This window comes from Mya arenaria, chromosome 10 (genome assembly GCF_026914265.1).
Source record: "Mya arenaria isolate MELC-2E11 chromosome 10, ASM2691426v1".
Taxonomy (NCBI): Eukaryota; Metazoa; Mollusca; class Bivalvia; order Myida; family Myidae; genus Mya; species Mya arenaria.
In genome coordinates this window covers 16066340-16089232 of record NC_069131.1, presented here as the reverse complement: position 1 = coordinate 16089232, position 22893 = coordinate 16066340, and the positions used below count along the sequence as shown (strand labels likewise).

Here is a 22893-nt window from a genome sequence, read left to right as displayed (position 1 = left end):
ACGCAAATAGGTCACCGGTTTACCTATATGCGTAAGTCGTTAAAATGAGTTACTCAGTCATTTTAACGAATAACTAACTCGTTTAAACGTATTAAGTTGACGTCAAGAGATGAACAAATAACCCGTCTGTCACCTATTTGCCACCGTATATTTCCCTGTGCAAACTTGCTTACGGAACATCGTTTCAGAAATGATCACCTGACGTAGTCCCCGTATTCGCCTTCCTATGTATTTTGTGTGGACCACTGTCTATTGTTTACTCAAACAATGAATAGAACGAGAATGGAGAAACACGCGTGTTTATCGTAAATATGCATCAGACGCCGGTAAAATATTAACACCACAGGTCATATTTCGTTTGTTTATTATTTAAGCATGGTACACGCAAATGGGGATATTTTAAGAACATACAACTTTCAATGTTAAGCCAGCAAAATGTGAAAAGAACGGTTGGTCGAGTTTCTGAGTGTTTAGGGTTTCCCTGCCGTATGTCAGGTCAAAAGGTATAAATTTGATGAAAACATAGATGTCAATATGACATTACAACAACAATAACCATACAGTTCATATTACTGTTATTCATTTACAGTGTGTGTATACCACGTGATAAATTACGCCATATATGCTACATCAGAAGGCAACATTTTGCTTAAAATGAAGACTTTTAAAATTCAAAGATAGCTTTTCTTTTACTACACCATTCGAAATGAAACAAAGGGCAGTCTATGCCGCTAAAAGAGCCACGCCTTCAATTTAATACCGGAGTTTGATAAGGTAATTAGTTTCATCAAACACTTCGACAAACCTGTTTCCAAAATAATGATTTGACAGTGCTCCGTCAGACGGCCGTATTGTTAAAATGTTTGTTGGTGAAGAAATAGGAAAGTTATCTTTGTTTTCATTCGAAGCAAAATACATGTATTGCCTTCCGACGTAGCATTTATGACGCAATTTATCACGTGGTATACACACACTGTTTAACATCGTGTTAGAGAATATCGCACACAATTCGTCTCAATATTGTAATAGTTGTCTGTAGCAAACGATCATTTTTGAAGATTAAAAATAGTTTTATTTCCACGGCAGCGTTCCGAATGTGCTCAATGAAAAGTGTATAGAAGTCGTCAATCGAAGCATATATGTAGTTTTCAGTGGACTTGAAAAACCAGCAGTAGCTATCTTTTATTTCAAAGGGACACTCTCTTCCAGATCACCATTCCCATTGGCAGTCCCATTTTGCCACGCAGATATGTTCTTCTTTCTTCCCAGGATCCTCTTCTTAAGAAATGGCGGGATGAAAATGGAAAACGGAAGTGTAGTGTGAGCGTGGATTGGTTCAGGAATTTCGGGCTGGATGAACAGGCTTATTATCGTCGATACTAGGATTACAGTTATTACTCCTATGAGGTTAAAGTACATGTAAGAAATACTGTAAAACGTATTCAAGGCAGAGTGAGACTGAACCTCAGAATGGCCAGATTCCGTCGTGGTATGGGTAATTTCAGAGATATTCATGCGTACAGATGATGTTTCGTTCTCGTTGGTGTAGTTGGAATACCGAATGGTACTATTTGAGTTAGAATACATGGATGTACCATTTGAAGAGCTGGGGCATTGGTCCGTTGGACCTGAGGGAAGATAAGGGGCTTTGGGTATGGATGCCGAAAAGTTCTGACCACACGTTATCCATAATATAAACGCAACCCCTGTGAAAGTTCCTATGATAACAGCCTTTGGTCGGGCTTTATAGAAGAAAACTGACACCAAAAACAAGCCAGCCTCCGGCCCACTGATTGCACCCATAAACGCTGCCATAACCTGTCCTAGTGGTCCTTCAACATTGGATAACAAGAACGCAAACCCAACAGAAATCAAACCATATAGTACGACCACAAATTTGGAAATATTGGCCCCGGTTGTGTCTTTAATGTTAGGTGCAAATACTTTGATAAAGTCTTCGTAAGTGACAGCAGCTAGACTATTAAGTCCGGATGAGATGGTGCTCAACGAAGCGGCTGCTAAAGCAGCAATAAAGAGCCCAGGTAGACCTGGGTAGTCATGAAACAGTTCCAGCATAGTAAACGGAATGATCTGATTCAAGTTCTTTATTTGTCCTGACCCGAGAGGATCGCATCCTTTGTTGCTGTAGTATGCAAATATTGTGAGTCCTTGGAAAAGTACAAGTATCCATGTAAGTGCGTAAATAGGTGATGCAATAAAGAACATTCGTCGTGCTTCCTTTATGGTCGGAGTCGAATTGATACGTTGAATCCCGGCTTGTGTTATGGCCAGGTAAAAGAACTGAGTGGGTGCGCCGAAAACCAGAGTCCAGAAGGAGTGCCTGATTGTCGGATCTGGGTTGAAATTAAACAGGTTCACTCGGGAGCTGCTTAGTCGACCGATGTTTGCCGGTCCGCCGGCTTCAATGGTACACTTGATCAGAACTGAAAAAACACAGAGAGAAACAGGGTAAACTTTCAATGAATAAGAAAAGTGTCCGCTCTTTGATAAAAATGGTATTTACGAACAAGTTTGTTGATTTTTTTTAACCTTTGTCTGTCTTTTACCTAGCTTTGGGCTACCATTACATAAATCGTACATCGCCTCAATGTCTCCATCTTAAAAACTAATGGCATGTCAAATGCAAAAGAAGAGAATACTTTGTTACTTGATCAAACTTTGTAGACATGTAGTTCAAATTTCCAAATCATCTTTGTCATCACATCGTGACAAAATGAGAAAATTAAAGTAGACAAAATACATTTCATGCCGATCGAGGATTCAATATCATATTTCTTGCAATTGATATATCTATAATAAATTGAACATAATAAGATATAACTATTCTTTATGAATGTACATTATCTAAACGAAATCACTATCCATATTAATAACACTTTCTTTCCGTCATTGAAAACTTAAACAATAATGGAAGAGCTGGTAATTCAAACAGAATCATTTAAATGGCAATACTAGTTCTTTAATACATATAGCATACTGCTTTAAAACGTGTACTTAACTTTATATGTTTTAGTAAACTAAACTACTTCTCACATGATATTATATTTGAAAATCCAAAGTAGTTTTTCAATCGAGAAAACGTGTTCGATGTACACAAGTGATTCACATTCCTACAAATAGTGAAATACGTAACATAATGAACACATCTATCTCAAAGTAGGCACACTCTATCAGAGTATTCACTATTGTTCCACACACCTTAATCATAAGTTCATGTATTACCTGTTGTTCTTAATATATTTAAAAAAATCTTACTAATATCGGTTCCAAAAGTTGTTGATTTCAAATTAACTTGTTTCAAGTGAAGAACGTTTAAAAAAGATGTTGGCAATATCTATTTTGACTAATAAATACTTGTTTAAAAATCAATATCTTCCTATTAAGGTTTTACCCCAATTTACCAAATGCAGTCGGATTTGCTGCTTCTATATTGATCCCTAGTTTGTATGTAACAAATCAACTTGAACCCTTTTTAGCACATTGTAATTGTCATATCCCCAACATTCACATCCATATAAATTTATTCAATTTACCATCTTATTAAATAGATAAATTTGCGTATCTGATGGTTAACAAATAACTCCTTAGACTTCTTATTACCACAAACACAACTTTCATAGCTTGTTTGGCAATATGTTGTTGAGCTTGTGAATAGAGCCATTGCTGCTGAAAAGTATGTTTACTATATAAGTGTAATCATTAACCACTTTAATAGTATTATTACATATTTTAATTCTGAAAATACAGCAATAAAATCTCTGTTTAATAAGTCAATTACATGTGCAATTAATGTTATCAAAGAAGTAAATAACTATTGTTGGTTTCACGTTTCTGACAATAACTATGCAACGGAATATTCTTACGAGTCCCATCAAAATTAACTAAATATTTGTTTAACGATCTTTATTACGACATAATTTTTGGGATGTTTGTGATAAATTGTTGAATCGTAATTGAATTAAATAACTACATACTATTAAGTTTGTTCATTTTCTGTACATGCTCGTAGATGTTAAACGTATATAATACAGTCTTAAAGACATGGTTTATTTGTCCACCTACGAAGTGTGAGGACCAAAATACATAGTACAAGTAGTTCCCTTGCCTGGCGCCTGGCATTCAAAGGATAGTGCTTGGAAAAGTGGTGTACTCTGTACTGGTTCAACCTATTAAAGTCGGTGCTCTACACCGAACACGTATAAGAGCCAAGGGACTCTCTAAAAAGGCTTGGGTATCGCACCCGGACTTCCATGTATCCAATTACCGTTGTTTTTTTTCTGCGTGCTGTCCCATCAGCAAAAACAAAAAGAACCCCGATGTAAATAAGTGCCTGCAATTTCACGGGTTACCCTTGTCTGCAAGGTCTATAGGAATACAATACATACATACATATCAATATTGAGTTTGTTCTGTTGTTTATGTATTAGAGGCAAATAAAAGTCTATATACGTCAAAAATTTAATAGTAGGTTTTCATTTGATTAGGTTAGTAGATCAACGATGTTATAAAACCAGCAATCTAGTTTAATAGATCTATGAAATTATTCATATATTATCTTAGGCCACACCAAATAAATGTTTAGTTCCTCGGATTTTTGCCAAAAAAAAATTGGAGCGAGCGAGCGAAAAAAAAAAAAAAAAAAAAAAGTTTGCCAGTTTTCATAAAAACCGAAGCGAGCGAAGAGCGAAAAATATATTTTTCCTTATATTCAGTATAAATAAGAAAGATTGTTCAAAATAATTGCCCTAAAACCCATTTTAATGCCATCTTGAACTGAACCTCTAATGGACATTGGGAAAGTGTCAGAAAACATACTATTTATTCATCCGTGTTTAGTACAAACATTATATTGATAAATCTAATTTCTTATATAATTAAAACGTACTTTAATATGACGGTCATTCATAATAGTAAATAACCCTGCTTATAGTAAAAAGTTTGAAACGACTTATATAAATCTACATGAATCAGTTTAACATCATAATTATGCAACTGTATTTAGACATAACTTAGGATTGATTTTGGATTTGTAAAAAAATGATCACTTACACAGGCATCATCAAACATCAGACTCCATATAATATATACTAAATTTTGTTTTTATTGTCACAGGAAATGCAATGACATGTGCTTATTAAAACAAAAAGAACAAGGGTATTTTTCAGAGCACTTTTTTATTATTTAGATGTTTTTATGCACCAGCCAATTGTATATGCCCCCCCCCCTTAGTCCGGAATAGCGGGGACTTTGACTTCCGGTCTCTCAAAACCCGGGTAAAATACCCGACCTGCAGGTACACACTGCTGGTAAAATCCCTGCCAAATGGCCCCGCAACCCCGAATACCTATGTGAGGCCCATTCCCGACTATTTTCAATATGAAGACAAAACCACATTCACTAGGCACTGCAGGGCCACCTGAAAGGTCAAAACACAGCCCATTGCCTCTGTTGTCCTCGGTATACTCCTGGAACAAGGGCAAGGGGTGGGCGTGGCAGTGGTTACAATTGACAAGTGCATTACAATCCCAGATTATGCAGCAAATATAAGGTGATAAACTTAGGCTTACTTATGTTGAGGTATATCCAGACCAGTGTTTATATCGCTATTTGTGAAAAGATATTTGTTCAAAACTGTTGTTTTATCAGAATTTGATCAAAAATGAGCTTGATACATCAATTTGGACCACAGGCATTTGAACTATTGTTTGTCACTAAAATATTGTTTAAAACCATTTTGGGTACATACAATGAGATAAACAACACATCTGTTGATATTTAGTGTCTTTGGTATACAAAAAAGAAACAAGGTATGTAACTCAAACTTACCCGATTTCACGGTAGAGTCCAGTTTTATGTAAATTTCTCAACCAACATATAAACAATCCATTTTTAAATAAGTGACATGGAAAGAAGAGTCAATTACCTTTAAAATGGTGTGCGATATGTTGGTATAACTATATTGTCTTTAGACAAACAAGCATAATTCAATGTCAAATTCTCATGTTTTTCTTTAGTCGGAAAGAGTACAGAAAATTAAAATCTTCAATTTTCCCCCGAGTCACTAATTACGCAATAAAATCGCTACCAGTCTCAGATACACATGCTTTATTGCATAATGATTGCTTTAAATAATGATCCTTTAGTGCATGTGACGATCAACAATGACTTCAAGCATGCTCAAAACATATTTATTGTCAAAAATAAGATTTAATTTCCAAACTTCGAGCCACATTGTTTATACCGGAAGCCGCCAATTTGATTAAATTTATTGAAACCCATGCTAAACCGATCGATATACAGTATAAAAACACTACGCATCGGTAACTTCCCTTTACAAAAACACGAAAACTAGCGTAGAAAAATTATACTTGATTATTTTTAGCCTTTTAATAAATTATTACCTGAAAAAAATCTGCTTGGCGATCAAAATGAAGGTGCGGGCGCACAAAAAAAATAAAAATATTTTTTTTTACATTTTCAAAAAAATAGGAGCGGTAAATCCGCCCGACGAAATATCAATTTGGTGTGGCCTTATGATGGTAATAAAAGTACATATCGGAGTTGACCCGGGGTTAACACATATATTACGCTGAGGGCATCGTATCGTTTGATCGCGTTTTTCATTGTATATTTATGAATAGTGATAGTATCTATTTCGAAAATAATAGCGTTATGAGTCAGTTAAGGCAAACGTTATTTGATTTTGCAAGTAATAATTTACTGAAATTGTATATCGTTAAGTATTTGGCGCTAGAAAAAATGCTCGTATTATTAAGATTTCTTGAGAGATAGCCAAACCAACAGATGTGATGAGATATAAACCTGGAAACAGATTTAATCTGAGTACAGATCGTTCATTTATTTAATAGGCATTACAGATGCACTTTAAACGTTAAAGCCGATGTTAAATCTGAGATCAATTATTTAAAACACGCCTATTATTGTTTCAAGACTACTCTAAACTTTAAAGAGCCACGAACAAACAAATTGATTGTTTAATGGCGCCAGTCGTCAGTTCTCGCATTCGTACCCACAGAGTGTGAGTATGTTATCTAACCAATCAAAAACTCTATCTGAATTTGGAACACACTTGTTGTATCACATACCCTGATTGGTCGTGATGGTCTTATTGAGTCAACTGAATAAAGTTCTTTGCTATTTGCTTTAATGTTCGTTCGGTATGAATATTTTTGAGTTTTTTGTTTATTTGGCCATGGCAGATTGTAATAGTTAAGAACGCAAAAATGTTCCAGTGTCACTGTTACATATATAACAATATTTTATGTATCATGAAGAAGACGATTATTTTTGTAGCGAGGAGTCATACCTGCAACCCGTCATTTGATAGTCAAGTGTGTTAGTATTTGCCACAAGTATCCGCTCCTCAATATGCAATAAGTAAGAACTATAAATACATAACCTGAAATAAACATTGTCAAAACCATACAATTATGATGAAAAAAAATAATATAAAGCTAGCTAACATTTTATAAATGAAATATATCTTGTGTACCCATTTTCTTATAATTGTATAAAAAGTATAAAGGGACATACTATTGATTGACCAAATACGAAACTATTTCTGAAAGACGAGTAAATATGTAAAGCTAGGAGCCACATTAAATGATCACAGAAAAACTGAGTGTAAGTTTCTTTATATATATATTAAACACAAAAAAGCGTACAAATTCCGAGTTATATTTCTACTGCTCATCTTAAAACATTCCTACGATTATGAGGACACAATGTATGCAAGAAATACCGACTCAGGGTTATAGGTTGTCATAAAGCCTACGAGGGTTTCGGGAGGGGGATATGCACTCTCTTTAATACGTTTCGTTCGCGACGCAAAAGACAAAGCAAGCATGCGGAAGTTGTGCAAAATAGTACTCACGAGGTGATATAGTGGTATTAGTAATATGCCCCACGATAAAATGCATCAACTTTATATAATAAGGTTTTAAAAAATATCATTCAACTCTACCTGCGAGAATGCCTATAATCATGATAAGCGACTGAAAGACGTCTGTCCAGATAACGGCTTTGAACCCTCCGATTGACGTGTAGATGATGGCGGCCAAGGAGAACATCACTATGGACGACCAGAGCGGAAGACCCGCCGCCGATTCTAGAGCCAGCGCCGTCCCGTACATTACTATGCCCATGTAGAACGTGTAGTGAATAACGCCCAACGTCAGCGCGACATAACGCACCGCGTTCGTTCCGTAACGTAGTTGGTAATACTCGTAGACGCTGGTGATTTTTAGCGGATGGAAAATTGGGACTGCTATCAACGCGGCTAGTAAGTACCCGGCCAGGACACCGATGCATTGCATTGCATACTGGAGGCCATATGCGTATGCTTCCGCCGGAAATCCCAAAATGAGGATGGACGATTGGAAAGTAACAACAAACGATAGTCCAACAGGAAACGCTCCAAGCTTGCGATCACCTAGGAAATAATTTGACGTCGTGTTGTGACGCTTGTCTCTTATTGCGAAGAATATTCCAATCGCCACGGAACCAAATATAAGAATACCAAACACAATGTAGTCTGCGACACCAAACTGATGAATAAGCTCCGTATTCATCCTAACGTATTGTATGTGCACGATGCTCTCTCAAAATAATTGCTGAACCCTACTGAACGGACGCTGATCACAAAGTGCTTCCAGACCGAAATACTATGAAACTGGGAATAAACATTAGGCCAAGCGAATTTATGTATAGGTTTCTTTTGTAAAAAATGACCCCAAAAAGAGCAATAAAGTTGTATTGCTTAATAAATTTCACTTTGAATAACACTCAATGATTAATAGTCAGTTTTAATGAAAGACGTTTTAAGTTTAAAGTTTTATTAAGTACAATATTTCGTCACCCTAGTGCAATAACTCAATAACTGCATATAGAAATAGAAGCAGATATTGAGTTCTTGCACTAAGGTGACGATTTGTTATATAAACCACACCTGATAAAGATTAAACGCATTAACCTAAACTGCATACAACCATGTCGATTACGAATTTACTTAGGGCAGCTTAGTCGATATTCAAAATGGTTATGTAAACGGCGTGTGGCTTGTACTAATTAATTCGGATATTCTTATGTACGCACTAAAATCATCATAAAACAGAGCTATTTCATAACATGCATTTACCTCCGGCGAATACACGCTTGTTTCAAAAGATTGCGCATTTCATGGGCTAATATTCATTTCGGAAGTCATGTGGTTTTATTAACAACAGCCAGCAACAATGGCAACAGCTTGTGATAAATACAGCCACGAAATACGAAGGAAGTCATCCCGTAATAACATGGATTAATAGTTTGACCTCTAAAATAACGAACACATTTAAAATGGGGGAGATTTGAACAACAAGGAAACACACCAGAAAAAGCTACGGCCTGGCGCATTGTTTGCCGTGTTTGTTGAACATTCTTTGCAATACAAACATTTGAAAGGTCACACAGTGATCTTTTAACAATGGAAAAACACCCCAGGGTCTTTCGCATGAAGCTCCTTTTGAAATCTGAGCTTTGGTTCAAATACGACATGAAAACAAGGCGTAATGCGCTGCAATTTTAAATGAGCCATTTCAGATCACGGTCATATTTTCGGAAGTCGTGCAAGCATCAAAACCTTTGACTCGTGAAATCGTATAAAAGTGCATCCAAAAGTTCATTGCTCAATAACAAAATAATACTTGTTGTACCCTTCCCCCCCCCCCCCCCCCCACACACACACACACTCACACACTTATGTAACGGTTAAAGGTTGTTTATTAGAACATGTATTAACACAACTTAATGGCTTGGTGCGACTTAATGTATCTAAATGAACGTGAAGTACACTTAGGGCGAACATGTTCTATATTTTTCATTTTAACGTCATTTTGACTACTCCTCTGCACCTCTCCTGCTAATTACGTTAAGACAATATCATCGTGAACGTGAATGTGTAGTCACATGGGCAATTGAGATAACTCTCAATCAATAATAGTCAGTTTTAATAAAATACATTTTTGTTAATTGTTTTCAAAGTTTTGTTCAGTAGAAAAAATGTTATGTAAACCACCCCTGATAAAGAGCCAACGTATTAACCAACGCACCATCATGTGGTTTACAAGTAAACTTCGTATAGCTTTGTCGATAGTGATAATGGTTATATAAAATGCGCGTGGCTCGTACTAATTAAATCGGACTGATAAACCCACTAACAAAACCATAAAACTGAGCCATTATATACCATTTGTTATGTAGCATAGGATTGAGAAATTCATTGGTTGATGTTTATTTCGGTAAACAAGTTGTTTTTACTGACAACAGCCATTCAAGGGTCACATTAACAAATGCAAATGTTTGTGATAAATACCGACACAGAACATTAAAGTGATTGTGGGACCACTCTAGATGTAACTCATCGGAGGTCACGCGGCAATTCGGGTACAAAACTACTCCTATGACGAATATCACCCCAACCGGTTAGGGAAAACCTCCCCCTTTGGATTCAAATTTTTGTTTTATTCATACTTAGGGATGTGACGGGGTCAAGCCATAATGCAGCCATTACAGGGCGCGGGCAGACCTTTATAAACTCAACTACGATAAAGATGTGATTCCGCAACATTGTATAACCGCGATAACATTGTTAATAATTTGACCTGTAACATTACGAACCGTATTGACATGGGGGGATGATTACACAACATAGTTTTCACCAATGCTTGGCGCATTGTACACCTTGTTTGTTGTACATTCTTTACAATACAGACATTTAAAAGGCACATAAGGCCACACCAAATTAATGTTTAGTTCCTCGGATTTTTGCCCAAAAAAAAAATGGAGCGAGCGAGCGAAAAAAAATAAAATAAAAGTTTGTCAGTTTTCATAAAAACCGAAGTGAGCGAAGAGCGAAAAATATATTTTTCCTTATACTCAATATAAATAAGAAAGATTGTTCAAAATAATTGCCCTAAAACCCATTTTAATGCAATCTTGAACTGAACCTCTAATGGACATTGGGAAAATGTCAGAAAACATACTATTTATTCATCCGTGTTTAGTACAAACATTATATGGATAAATCTAATTTCTTATATAATTAAAACGTACTTTAATATGACGATCATTCATAATAGTAAACTACCCTGCTTTTAGTAAAAAGTTTGAAACGACTTATATAAATCTACCTGAATCAGTTTAACATCATAATTATGCAACTGTATTTAGACATAACTTAGGATTGATTTTGGATTTGTAAAAAATGATCACTTACACAGGCATCATCAAACATCAGACTCCATATAATATATACTAAATTTTGTTTTTATTGTCACAGGAAATGCAATGACATGTGCTTATTAAAACAAAAAGAACAAGGGTATTTTCAGAGCACTTTTTTATTATTTAGATGTTTTTATGCACCAGCCAATTGTATATGCCCCCCCCCCCTTAGTCCGGAATAGCGGGGACTTTGACTTCCGGTCTCTCAAAACCCGGGTAAAATACCCGACCTGCAGGGACACACTGCTGGTAAAATCCCTGCCAAATGGCCCCGCAACCCCGAATACCTATGTGAGTCCCATTCCCGACTATTTTCAATATGAAGACAAAACCACATTCACTAGGCACTGCAGGGCCACCTGAAAGGTCAAAACACAGCCCATTGCCTCTGTTGTCCTCGGTATACTCCTGGAACAAGGGCAAGGGGTGGGCGTGGCAGTGGTTACAATTGACAAGTGCATTACAATTCCAGATTATGCTGCAAATAAAAACAAAATATAAGGTGATAAACTTAGGCTTACTTATGTTGAGGTATATCCAGAACAGTGTTTATGTCGCTATTTGTGAAAAGATATTTGTTAAAAACTGTTGTTTTGTCAGAATTTGATCAAAAATGAGCTTGATACATCAATTTGGACCAAACAATGACTCATGTTACAGTTAAGTTGACCTGTTCGATTTCCATTCAAAACGAGTCACTAATTACGCAATAAAATCACTACCAGTCTCAGATACACATGCTTTATTGCATAATGATTGCTTTAAATAATGATCCGTTAGTGCATGTGACGATCAACAATGACTTCAAGCATGGTCAAAACTTATTTATTGTCAAAAATAAGATTTAATTTCCAAAATTCGAGCCACATTGTTTATACCGGAAGCCGCCATTTTGATTGAATTTATTGAAAAACACTACGCATCGGTAACTTCCCTTTACAAAAACACGAAAACTAGCGTAGAAAAATTATACTTGATTATTTTTAGCCTTTTAATAAATTATTACCTGAAAAAAATCTGCTTGGCGATCAATATGAATGTGCGGGCGCACAAAAAAAATATTTTTTTTTTTTTACATTTTCAACAAAATAGGAGCGGTAAATCCGCGGAACGAAATATCAATTTGGTGTGGCCTGGGAGTAAGATTATTGGTCCCAGGTGTGGCCTAATGAACTTTTAACGATGCGAATATACCCTGAGGCGTTTGAAATCTCAAAGCTTACATGAGGCTCTTTCAGCAACGAGCCAGACTATGAGCTAAGTTCTGCAATTCATTCATTTCTAACCACGGTCATAATTTCTGAAGTTCAGTAAGCAACACAACAATTGCCTGGCTGAATTTTTGTAGTGAAATCTTGGTAAAGTCATCCAGCCAGCAGTTGAGATTTTAATTTTAAAATGTACACGCGTGCAAAACACATTTAAATGCTATTCAATCGAATTCACGAAATTAGACATATTTCTTTCTCATATTAATTCAATTTAGCATACCGTTTCAAAGTTTACATTAACCTGTATCATCTTGCTTAACTTAATATAATTTTATATCGAAGCCGGGATTAGTCAAGTGAAATAAACATTAACTAGCATAATGTTCAATATAATTTCATTTCGAAATAAACCTAGTCTATGAGCTTACTATGAATTAATGACGTTGTACCAAAATTATGTGCAAGAATAATGTTTCCAGGGGCGGTTACAGGATTTGCCGTTAGAGGGGGCGTAACATAGGGGGTGTTATTTGTTTACATGCGCCCCTGCCTCAGAACCGAAGTTTATTTGGTTTAAAACGTGGAAGGGGTGTTTGGGGGTACTTGGCGCATTTTGGGTGTATTTATTTCTGTTTTCGCCTACATGAAAATTAAAAAGTAAACTTGGAGTATTTAAAGGGGGAAAGGGGTGCGGGTGCCCCTTCCTTGGATCCGCTAGTGAATTCATTCATAAAATGTTTGAAAGAATTAATAAGAGGAGATGAGAACTCACATAAATATCATGTTTACGACTTAACATCCATTGAACTTGTTTCGCATAGTAAGCATGAAAAGAACTCATTCAATAGTACAGTCCTACATTTTATGCCGCTACTGTCACTAATTGACTGAGTAATAACATGTAGTAAACCTATCATCCGCTAGGATCGAGTAAGCAACAGGCCGCGCAAATGTTCTTTTAGATTGTATTGATCAACACAGAGAGAATTTGAAAAACACACACGAGAAAACAAGTTCTAACACAAGAAATACATGAAGAATAAAACGCTTTTGTGTTTAAAGCGTGTATCTAATTGTGTATATAGATTTTAACCTCTTACAGCAGTTTTAACATATTTTGAGATTTTGTTCCAATTTTCTTTTATTTACATTTTAGGCGCAACATTCATGAAGTTTTGTTGAGTACAAATGATTATATAAACCACTCTCGATAAGTGATAAACACTGAAAACTCCTGAGAAAGAGTGCGTGCTGTCGATAGTGAAATTATGTAATGCGTCGAGTTTAGCTTAGTCGTTTGACTAAAAAATACCGCGGTGCTAAATAACCTAAACATTGTGATCCAGTTGAGCATACCCTGTTTTGTTTTCCTTGTTCGTGCGTGTGTTCAATGTTCACTAATGTGATCAAATAAATACGAAATATAGTGTGCTCTGACTATTTATTATGAACTACGTTAAAGCAATGTAAATCAACAGACTGACCAAAAATACTCAGTTTGCACGAAGATAAGGATATAAAGTATAGTCTATTTCTAGGATCTGTAACAGCTCTCTTGTTTTGTTAAAAAGAACATGTAAATATAGATAATAATATTTCAGAAATGTAAATAAAATATATAATTGTAACCCATTTACATGATTAAATGCATCGATGTTCTTGGTATCTTAAACCTATTACCAACAGTATATTCATGCATTGTCAATTAATAAATGAATCAATTCATTTAACCCAATCATCTCGATTGTATCCTTGACTTGGTTTGCACTATTCTAACAGATCGTGTCTGATAATGCGGAGGGTAGTTTTGAGGTATTTAGGGAAATTAGACTGCTGAGAGTTTGCACCGTTGGGTACCTGTGGGTTGATTGAATTATCAGTATTTGACTGATTACTGGTCATTACATTGGGTGTGAAATCAGATATTTATGTTAATCGTTCATTACTCTTCAACGGGTATCGGCGATTTCTCTTGTAACTACTCCCACCAGGGGTTGTATTTACATAAGAGTGGTCTTTGTATATCCTATTCACTTTAGCGAGTTTTCGTATCTTTCCAACTTGAAATCTTACTATGCAACCTTGAAAATGGTCTTGCTTTTTTGTCATATTTTTTTCTGCTTGCTTTTGGATGATTGAATGTCTGACCTTATAGCCAACTTTGGATTTACAGTTTGTGGTAGGAGTTGTGATATTGTTGTAGGTAAAAGTGACCTTGCTCTTTTGCTCCTAAGCAATTGCACAGGTGACTGCGTACACTATTACATGAGAGTATTCCTGTTTTATTTCAATGCTAGGTAATGGTCATGCCCTTTGCCCTAGAGTAGCATTCGTTTAACAGTATGTACCATACGTTCTGCAAGTCCGTTTGAACTTGGATGTCGCCACTAATCGACACATGTCTTGAATGTCTCAGATGTTTACTGAGGTCCATTGTCACTAAAAATACGGATGGCTATTGCGTGTGTACTGAAACGTGGTTTCAGTTTTCGGACAATAGTCGATGATTTTGTGCCTGGCAGCTTGTTGATCTCAGAATATCTGCTGTAGTAATCAACGACAAGTAAGTCCTCATTTTCATCAAAATGGAACAAATCAGTGGCAACTTTTTACCATGGCCCTTTTGGAATGTCGTGAGTTGTCATAGGTTTTTTTTTAATTTGAATTTTAAATTTCTGCGTAACAAAATATTTCTACAGTTCAAAACGATCACATTTATATGATTGCTCATGTCTGGCCAAAACATCACGTCCTTGGCTCTCTGTAGGCTTGTGTCTGTGCCTGTATGACCTTAAAGTACTTTTCAATCATTTGCTGTCTGAGTGACTTGGGAATGATAAAGGTATGACCTCGGAAAATTAGGTCATCGGCAACTGAAAGTCCGTCCCTGTGATTGTAAAATTCATGCACCAATTCTGGGCAATTAGATCTAGAATCTGGCGATCATTGCGCGGGCGCATCGGCGCCCGGCGCATATATTGATTGTTTTAGAAGTGTCCCTGGTGCAATGGGCTTGCGCATGCGGCGTTTTCATTGTTTTGATCGCGCATGCGCCGTTTCTTACCGTCCGCTCTCGGATAATTCCGAAGCAGTTCGCCATTAGACTGGTTCCTGTTCGATTTTGCAATAGAAGATTGGTAATCTTCTAATATGTGAAGCTTTGAAAATATAAGGCAAATTAAAACCAGAGATTTTTTTAAATAACTCTTTTAGAGAAAAAATATCATAAATGCACAGTTGTTGAGAAAACTTCTCTTTTTAATTTAAATATTTTTACATAAAAGAATAAACCACGAATGCGCAGAATGTATAATCTTAGAAAATCGGTGAACCAGTCTATTATCTGATTACATGACGTGTACGGGTCAGATGCAAGCGTCCAGTAGATTAGGGATATCGAGGTCAACACGCTGGCGGTTGGGGAAAGGTATTTTCATTTTCTTTTTACGTAGTGAACTGAAAAACTATTGTTATTTTATATTTATCATTTTAAAAGCAGGTTTCGTGTCTTTCGATTTAAACAGTAGCACGGTTTTTTTGCGGTATTCCTACTTTCATTTTGGACAACATTTGAAGGCTTTTCCAAATTGCGTCATTAAAACCAGGAATGATAGCCGTCCAATGAAAACGCTTCTTGCATTTCAGATTTAGGCGAATGTGCGGTCAAGGTCAAAATTGCGAGAGGTTGAATCGAAGTGAAATACCGCAACAAAAACGTTCGATTTGGACATTAACGCGTCTAACTGAATCAGTCACAATGGTAGGGATGATATTTCAAGCCCTTCTTTGTAATGCATACGCAAAGTTTGCATGTCAGTCTGTATGTAACGAGTTTAAGGTGATTTGTTCGTAGTCATTACATTTTTGCATCGTATTTATTATGCACCAGTTATTATTTTAGACAAATGCATCAGTCAATTAAAACCACGCCCCCCCCCGGTCAAGGGAATAGCGAGGACCCTGACCATAGGTCCAGCCAATCTTGGCTAAAATCACGTCCTGCGGGAATGAACAGATGGTTTAATCTGGCCAAATGCCCTGCACCCCAGGGGCCCTAGGTAAGGCCCATTCCCCGCTATAATTTAAGCGAGACACAACCATCCCATTCACCCGGCAATGCAGGGCCACCTGAAAGTTAAAAACATGGTCCATTTCCCCGGCTACCCCTGGTATACCCCCAAACCTTGGGGGTCGTGGTTACAATTGACTGGTGCATTAGTTTAAAATAATAAACATGTTTTACGGGATTCTGTCTCAATAAAATGTATATTTATATTTATCATCCTACATTCCAGTTTCTACCACAAGAGTTGTAAATATTGAACAGAAAGGGCTTCATCTTCAAGATGAAAACTGCAAAAAATGGCCACCAACAAGAATGGGCCAGGACTGAGGAGTTCCAAGAAATGAGTATTCTTCAGCCCACAAATATCAGTGCTGCCCCGCTGCCCAAAACCAGGTTTGTTCTCTTTCTTAGTTTCCTGTTAACTTTATGGTTTCAGAACAATAGCCAGCATTCATATTAAAAATGAAATCCCAAACCTTCTGCATTTTGTGTTGTTATGTAACACAACTAAGCTAGGCAAATATTTTGCTAAGTTTTTAACTGCAACTTTAAATAGCATTGCTTTTGGTATTAACATTCAACCTTTAATAAAACAAAAACATATGGATGTTTCAATGCATTTCAATAAATAATTGAATGTTTTTACAATTATTCACAATTTCATATAATGTTTAAAAAAATTTAACTCTACAAGCTTACATTATTTTACAATATAGTCTTTTTTTAGACATCATTTTGATTTTTATTTCGCACAAAATACATGACCTATAAACAAGCCTTCCTTAAAATTTTTTTACTTTTTCTAACAAAATTGCTTAACTCAATAGCTGAATAAAGGAATGAAATCATTACTTGTATATAAATACTTAATCTTAATTATTATTCTGCAATTTATGCATCAATGTTTGATTTGTATAACCTGATTCAGAATTGACATCAAATTGCAAATTACCTGTCAATTCACATTTCGAATAAAGCTTATGAAATCGACCTTGAAACCTAACAAATTCACCTCAGTTTAATGTTTAGAGTTATTTCATTTCTCATGTTTCATGTTATCAGGTCTTCAGTGCTACATTCACTTATCATGATAACTTAACAAACTCCTTTCATATCTTTTTAGAGTGTGGCAACAAGTAAATGGACCTTGACAAATTTCCTCTATGTTAGAGCCAGTCCCTTACACAAGTGGCCTACTTTTGCACAGCTGAGGTTGTTATCAAACGCAGCAGTAGGTATGAAATGCGGAAACTGTTCCAACTTGATCTTCAACAGTTGAGTTACTCCTCATCACAATACCTGAACTGAAAACAATCGGTGATGATCCTGCATTTTACTTCTACCTCACAGTGCTCTTCCCTATAAACGCTAGAGGAAAGTTTGAAAATGAAAAACTTGTCATTGCAAGTGAGAAAGGACCAATTGATTCTTAACGAAACAACCTGCCTCAATGCTTTAGCTGACACTACATCAAGTCAACACAAGGCAATTTGTTTTTTTCGCAACCTGACCGGTATGTTGAATCTGATCAAAATTGTACACAACCACTGGTCAAGAATATAGAAATACAAGTTGTATGATCAGTAACCTAAAATATTCTTGAATATTTGAACATAATAAAAAAGTATTCGTTAAAGTTATACATATTGTGTGTAGTGTAGGTAAGATCAATGTCAAGGTTATTTTGGCTAAAAAAAAGGAAAATGAGTCTTGATTCATAACATCGATGAAATAGCAAGCCTTAAGTATTTTCGATAAAGTGATACATATGTTTTGTGGTGATGTCATAACCTTTTTTCACTGTTTTTGAAGAGAAAACACATGCTATAAATATATTATCACATTTGTGTTTTTTTAGCTCGACTATTTTAAGAATAAGGTGGGCTATACTATTGGCTCTGGTGTCGGTGTCTGGTTCAAGTTTTAGGGCAAGTTGGGATTTTCACTTATAAGTCCAATACCCTTCATTCAATTGACTTAATACCTCACACAGTTGTTCAGGGCCATCATATAATGGGAATAGATAACTCCTTTATACAAGTTATGGCCCCTGATTGACTATCAAACTTAGGTTAAAGTTTATTGATAACTTCTCTACCATTCGTTCATTTAACTTAATACTTGACCCATTTGTTCAGGACCATCACACAATGAGGTTACATAACTCTGTATTATCCTCAATACAAGTTATAGCCCCTGATTGACTTAGGTTAAAGGTTTAGGGCAGGTTAAAGGAACAAGTTGGGATTTTCACTAATAAGTCCAATACCCTTCATTCAATTGACTTACCGTAATACTTTACACAGATGTTCAGAGCCATCACATAATTAGGTAAGATAACTCCATATCATATTTTATTCACATAATGGCCCCTGATTGACTATGGAACTTAGGTTAAAATTTTAGGGCAGGTTGATATATTTATTGATAACTTCTATACCCTTCATTCACATTATCCTTAATACAAGTTATGGCCCCTGATTGACTTAGGTTAAAGTTTTAGGGCAAGTTAAAGTTTTAGGGCAAATTGGGATTTTAATAAAAAAAACTTCTATACCTTCATTTAATGCACTTAATACTTCGCAGAATTATTGACGACCATCTTACACTAAGGAACATAACTTCATGTTAACCCTAAATACAAATTATTGCACTTAAATGTTTTTTTTTTCTTTTTAACTCTTCTTTTAATTTCTTCAGAAAGGCACATTTTTATATTCCTAACCACATTTTCATAAAGGGAAAACAAGATATTTGAATGACCTGTGTCATTGTTCGGGTGGGCTGGTGTTAGGGCAGCGTCAAAGTCACCTTATGTATCGAATAATTTTAGTTAGGTTTGACATACAGAGACCAAACTTGGTATATGCAAAGAGTTTATGGAGACCTTTTATGGGAATGCGTTTGAGGCCCCTATGATCAAGGTCAAGGTTACTATAAATAGAAAAAGGGTTGGTTTTGAATAACTTAAGTAAGGGTCTTCTTATTGGTACCAAATTTGGTATATAGGAAGAGTTTATAGAGACCTTTCCTGAGATTGTGTTTTTGGCCCCGAGAGTTATGGTCTAGGTCAAGGTCAATATAGAAATATGGTAAGTACTGAATAACTCAAGTAAGGATTGACATAGTGTGACCAAACTTGGTATATAGGACAAGTTCAAGCAGAGCTTTAATGGATGCTTTTTGGCCCCCTAGCGTCGTTGTCACTGTTACTAAAAATAGATTACTGTTTCAGTTAAGGCTGACATACTGTGACCAAACTTGATATATGTAGGAAGAGTTTATAGCGCGGACACGAGTATGTGTACTCTGACATTTAAATATCTCGTGTGACTTTGATCTTTGAGTTATGGACCCTGGTCAATGTCAGTGCTCATCGTCTCAATGAGGATAACATTTGTACCAAGCAATATGGTAATCCATCAATGCATAAGTAAGTTATAGCACGGACACGAAATGTTACAGCCAGACGGACAGACAGACTGATGAAGTGTTTCTGTAATCCCCTCCCCACTCCGTGGCGGGGGATTTTAAATTTGATATTTATAAAATAGTGTACTTACATTTTTACCATTGTTCTGTTTTACCATTCTGTCAATATGTTAAGTGACAGTTGTGCCAATATCTTACAGTCACCATATATGACTTTACAGAATCGTAACATTATTTAATAACCTCATCATAATGATTACTTATCTTCCTATTGTTTTCTTAAATGTTCTGCAATTTCAATAATTATTTACAAAACATGTTCCTAAAATCAGAGACATTTGACAGTATTATAAGAATTCTCATTCAAGGTTTTGTCTATCTGAACACTGATGTTTGCATAATGCTCTGTAGATATCACTATGCTTTTGCTAAGTTTAATTCCCATTAATGTTTAAATTAATTTCTCATATGTACATATATTTAACAATGTTCTGTTTTTCAACATCTCAATTAAACAGTTACAAAATGTTAATTTACAAGAAATACTTGTATTTATATCACTATGTCATTTTGCCATGTCACCCTTCTTTACTACCTGTTATGCTTAAAGCTGCACTCTCACAGATTTACCATTTGAACAACTTTTTTTTATTTTTTGTCTTGGAAAGCGCAAATTTTGTGTTAATATCCACAAACAAATGATTTGAGATTACTGACAAAAATTCAAATCACAGATTTTCATATTTCCATTTGAAAATTAATGTCTTATGGCTAAAGCTGTTATTACCAGTTTAAGAAAATTGCATAAAACATCAATTTTTGAACTTGCGTATAAAAATCTGCATTCTTTTTTTATCAGCTGTCTTATATAACTGGTTTCAATGGATTTTCGCAAAATATGGCTCGTTCTAAGTCAAAAAATGAAAAAGTTGTCAAACATTCAATCTGTGAGAGTGCAGCTTTAACTCTGATGAATATATCATTTAATGTCTCTTTTATAGGCACTGACTCTCCATTTACAAACATTAGAATTCATAATGCTTAAAAAAGTATGCCTGTTTCAACTTCTCAACTTACCCTGCTTTTTTGCATTACCCTTAACCATTCTATTGTGTGTTGTTGTTTTTCATTTTCGTGATTTATGACTTTTCAAACTTTAAAAAATAATGGCCTTTTGGCTATCAACCATATCAGCAATGCTTATACTGATGATATAAAACTCCAGGCATATCATTTATAGTTTTGGGTTTGACAACTTTCAACTTTTAAGTTAGTAAATCATTTAACAAATATACCTATTTTCAACCCAATTCATTCCAACATAACAACTGAAACTGAGTCTTTTTAAGCCCCCCCCCCCCCATGAAAAAGATATTTATCACCCTATTAATAGTTTCATTCAAATACTGTGCATTTGCATACTGGGTACATATTACTAGGTTTTCATGCATTTTCATTTATATTCTTTTCTTTCATACCTGTTCTATTTCGTTGCTTATGAAATAGTACCAGCATGTATTTTAGTATTGTATTAATTTGTCTGTATATGTCGCACTTACACCAAATTATAACAAATATTCTTTCTATTGTTAATTACATTTCAGTACAACTCTACCATTCCCAGCATACATACTAACTCTGTATATTTTGTTATCATGCTTATTACTCTTTGTTGAATACAAAATGTATATAAAATGTCATATTGCTCATGTTCTTTCTTATTTGTATATATTTTCACATCTCAGTAATACTCAATGCAGTATTTATTCTTATATTTCGATGTCATATTTTAAAGAATTGAAAAGTTTTACAGGCAAAATAACATTAACACATTTCCACCAAACTTTGTACAAATGCTTCACTTTTCATGTATTAAAACATATTCCTCACTTCATTTCATTGTAACCTATAATTTTCAGCACTTTCTTCATAAATCTTTTGTGTCATTATATTTCCATACACATTAAGTGATCAACTTCCTAGTCATACCACTATCAACCTGCATCACATTCTGCTCATCATTCTTATATCTTATGCCTTAAAAGTGCATAATGCATGATGATTACATAATGTTTATTACCTGTAAGTGTCAGTATATGCTAAACTTCTTTCCTTTGTTTAAAACATCCTGCGTGCCTATAAATCATCTACGCCACAGAACAAGGAAAATGACATTAATAATGATGATCAGACTTCTTTCTTTCAGCTCATGTATAACCAACTTCTTTCAGTTTATGTTAAATGTATTTTTTTAATTGTGTTAAAATCTGTTACATAAGCAAACAGTTTTATGTGTTTTTCAGTTAGAATCAATGGCTTTGTAACACTTAATTATAACGGTCAACTTGTTTCGCGGATTATTAGCCAAAAGTAAACATTGTTTTAAGCATATGTCCTTAATTAGTTTTTTTGGATTAACGTTTGGTGCTACTCCTGTTTAAAGTCAACATTTCATCAAAGTACAAATTCTCAACGTTTCGAACTTTGCCCAGAATTTACCAAATCATGTTGGCATATTTAACATTTCAGCTATCATATCAGCCACTCCAAAAGAAAACCACCACTGTGGCCATGTTGTCTTTTATAAATGTGTGTATATTGATACAGTTCATGAATAAAGTTATTTGATACAATTATGATTTCTGTCATAGATATACCATCAGTTGTACAATTGTTATTGTGTTAAGTTTTATTTTCATTTCAAAACAACAGCCCAATTCTGTCATCTTTTAAGTAACTTCATTTCACTGACATCTACAATCAATGTTAGTCCTTACTTCATTTACTTCGTTCTTACCCTACATATAGACTTGCATAACCAATAGTTGGCCCGCGCTAACATCCAATTGCTGCATCTTGCAGCAACTTTTGTACTTGTTG

The 22893-nt window shown here is 35.3% G+C and overlaps 1 protein-coding gene and 1 long non-coding RNA gene across 2 annotated transcripts; one reads left to right on the top strand and one right to left on the bottom strand.

Moving 5' to 3' along the window:
* Positions 1–413: 413 nt before the first annotated feature.
* On the bottom strand, positions 414–8628 carry LOC128205711 (sodium-dependent multivitamin transporter-like). The gene is made up of 2 exons (XM_052907615.1): positions 8006–8628; positions 414–2444 (listed from the first exon to the last, which is right to left on the bottom strand). The coding sequence occupies exons 1-2, from the start codon at positions 8610–8612 to the stop codon at positions 1183–1185; spliced, it is 1869 nt and encodes a 622-aa protein (XP_052763575.1). The 5' UTR covers positions 8613–8628; the 3' UTR covers positions 414–1182.
* A 6839-nt stretch (positions 8629–15467) lies between these two features.
* Positions 15468–22646, top strand: LOC128205722 (uncharacterized). Its single transcript, XR_008256316.1, has 4 exons — positions 15468–15942; positions 16161–16275; positions 16811–16974; positions 17705–22646. It is a non-coding gene; the product is annotated as an uncharacterized LOC128205722 (long non-coding RNA).
* Positions 22647–22893: the final 247 nt, after the last annotated feature.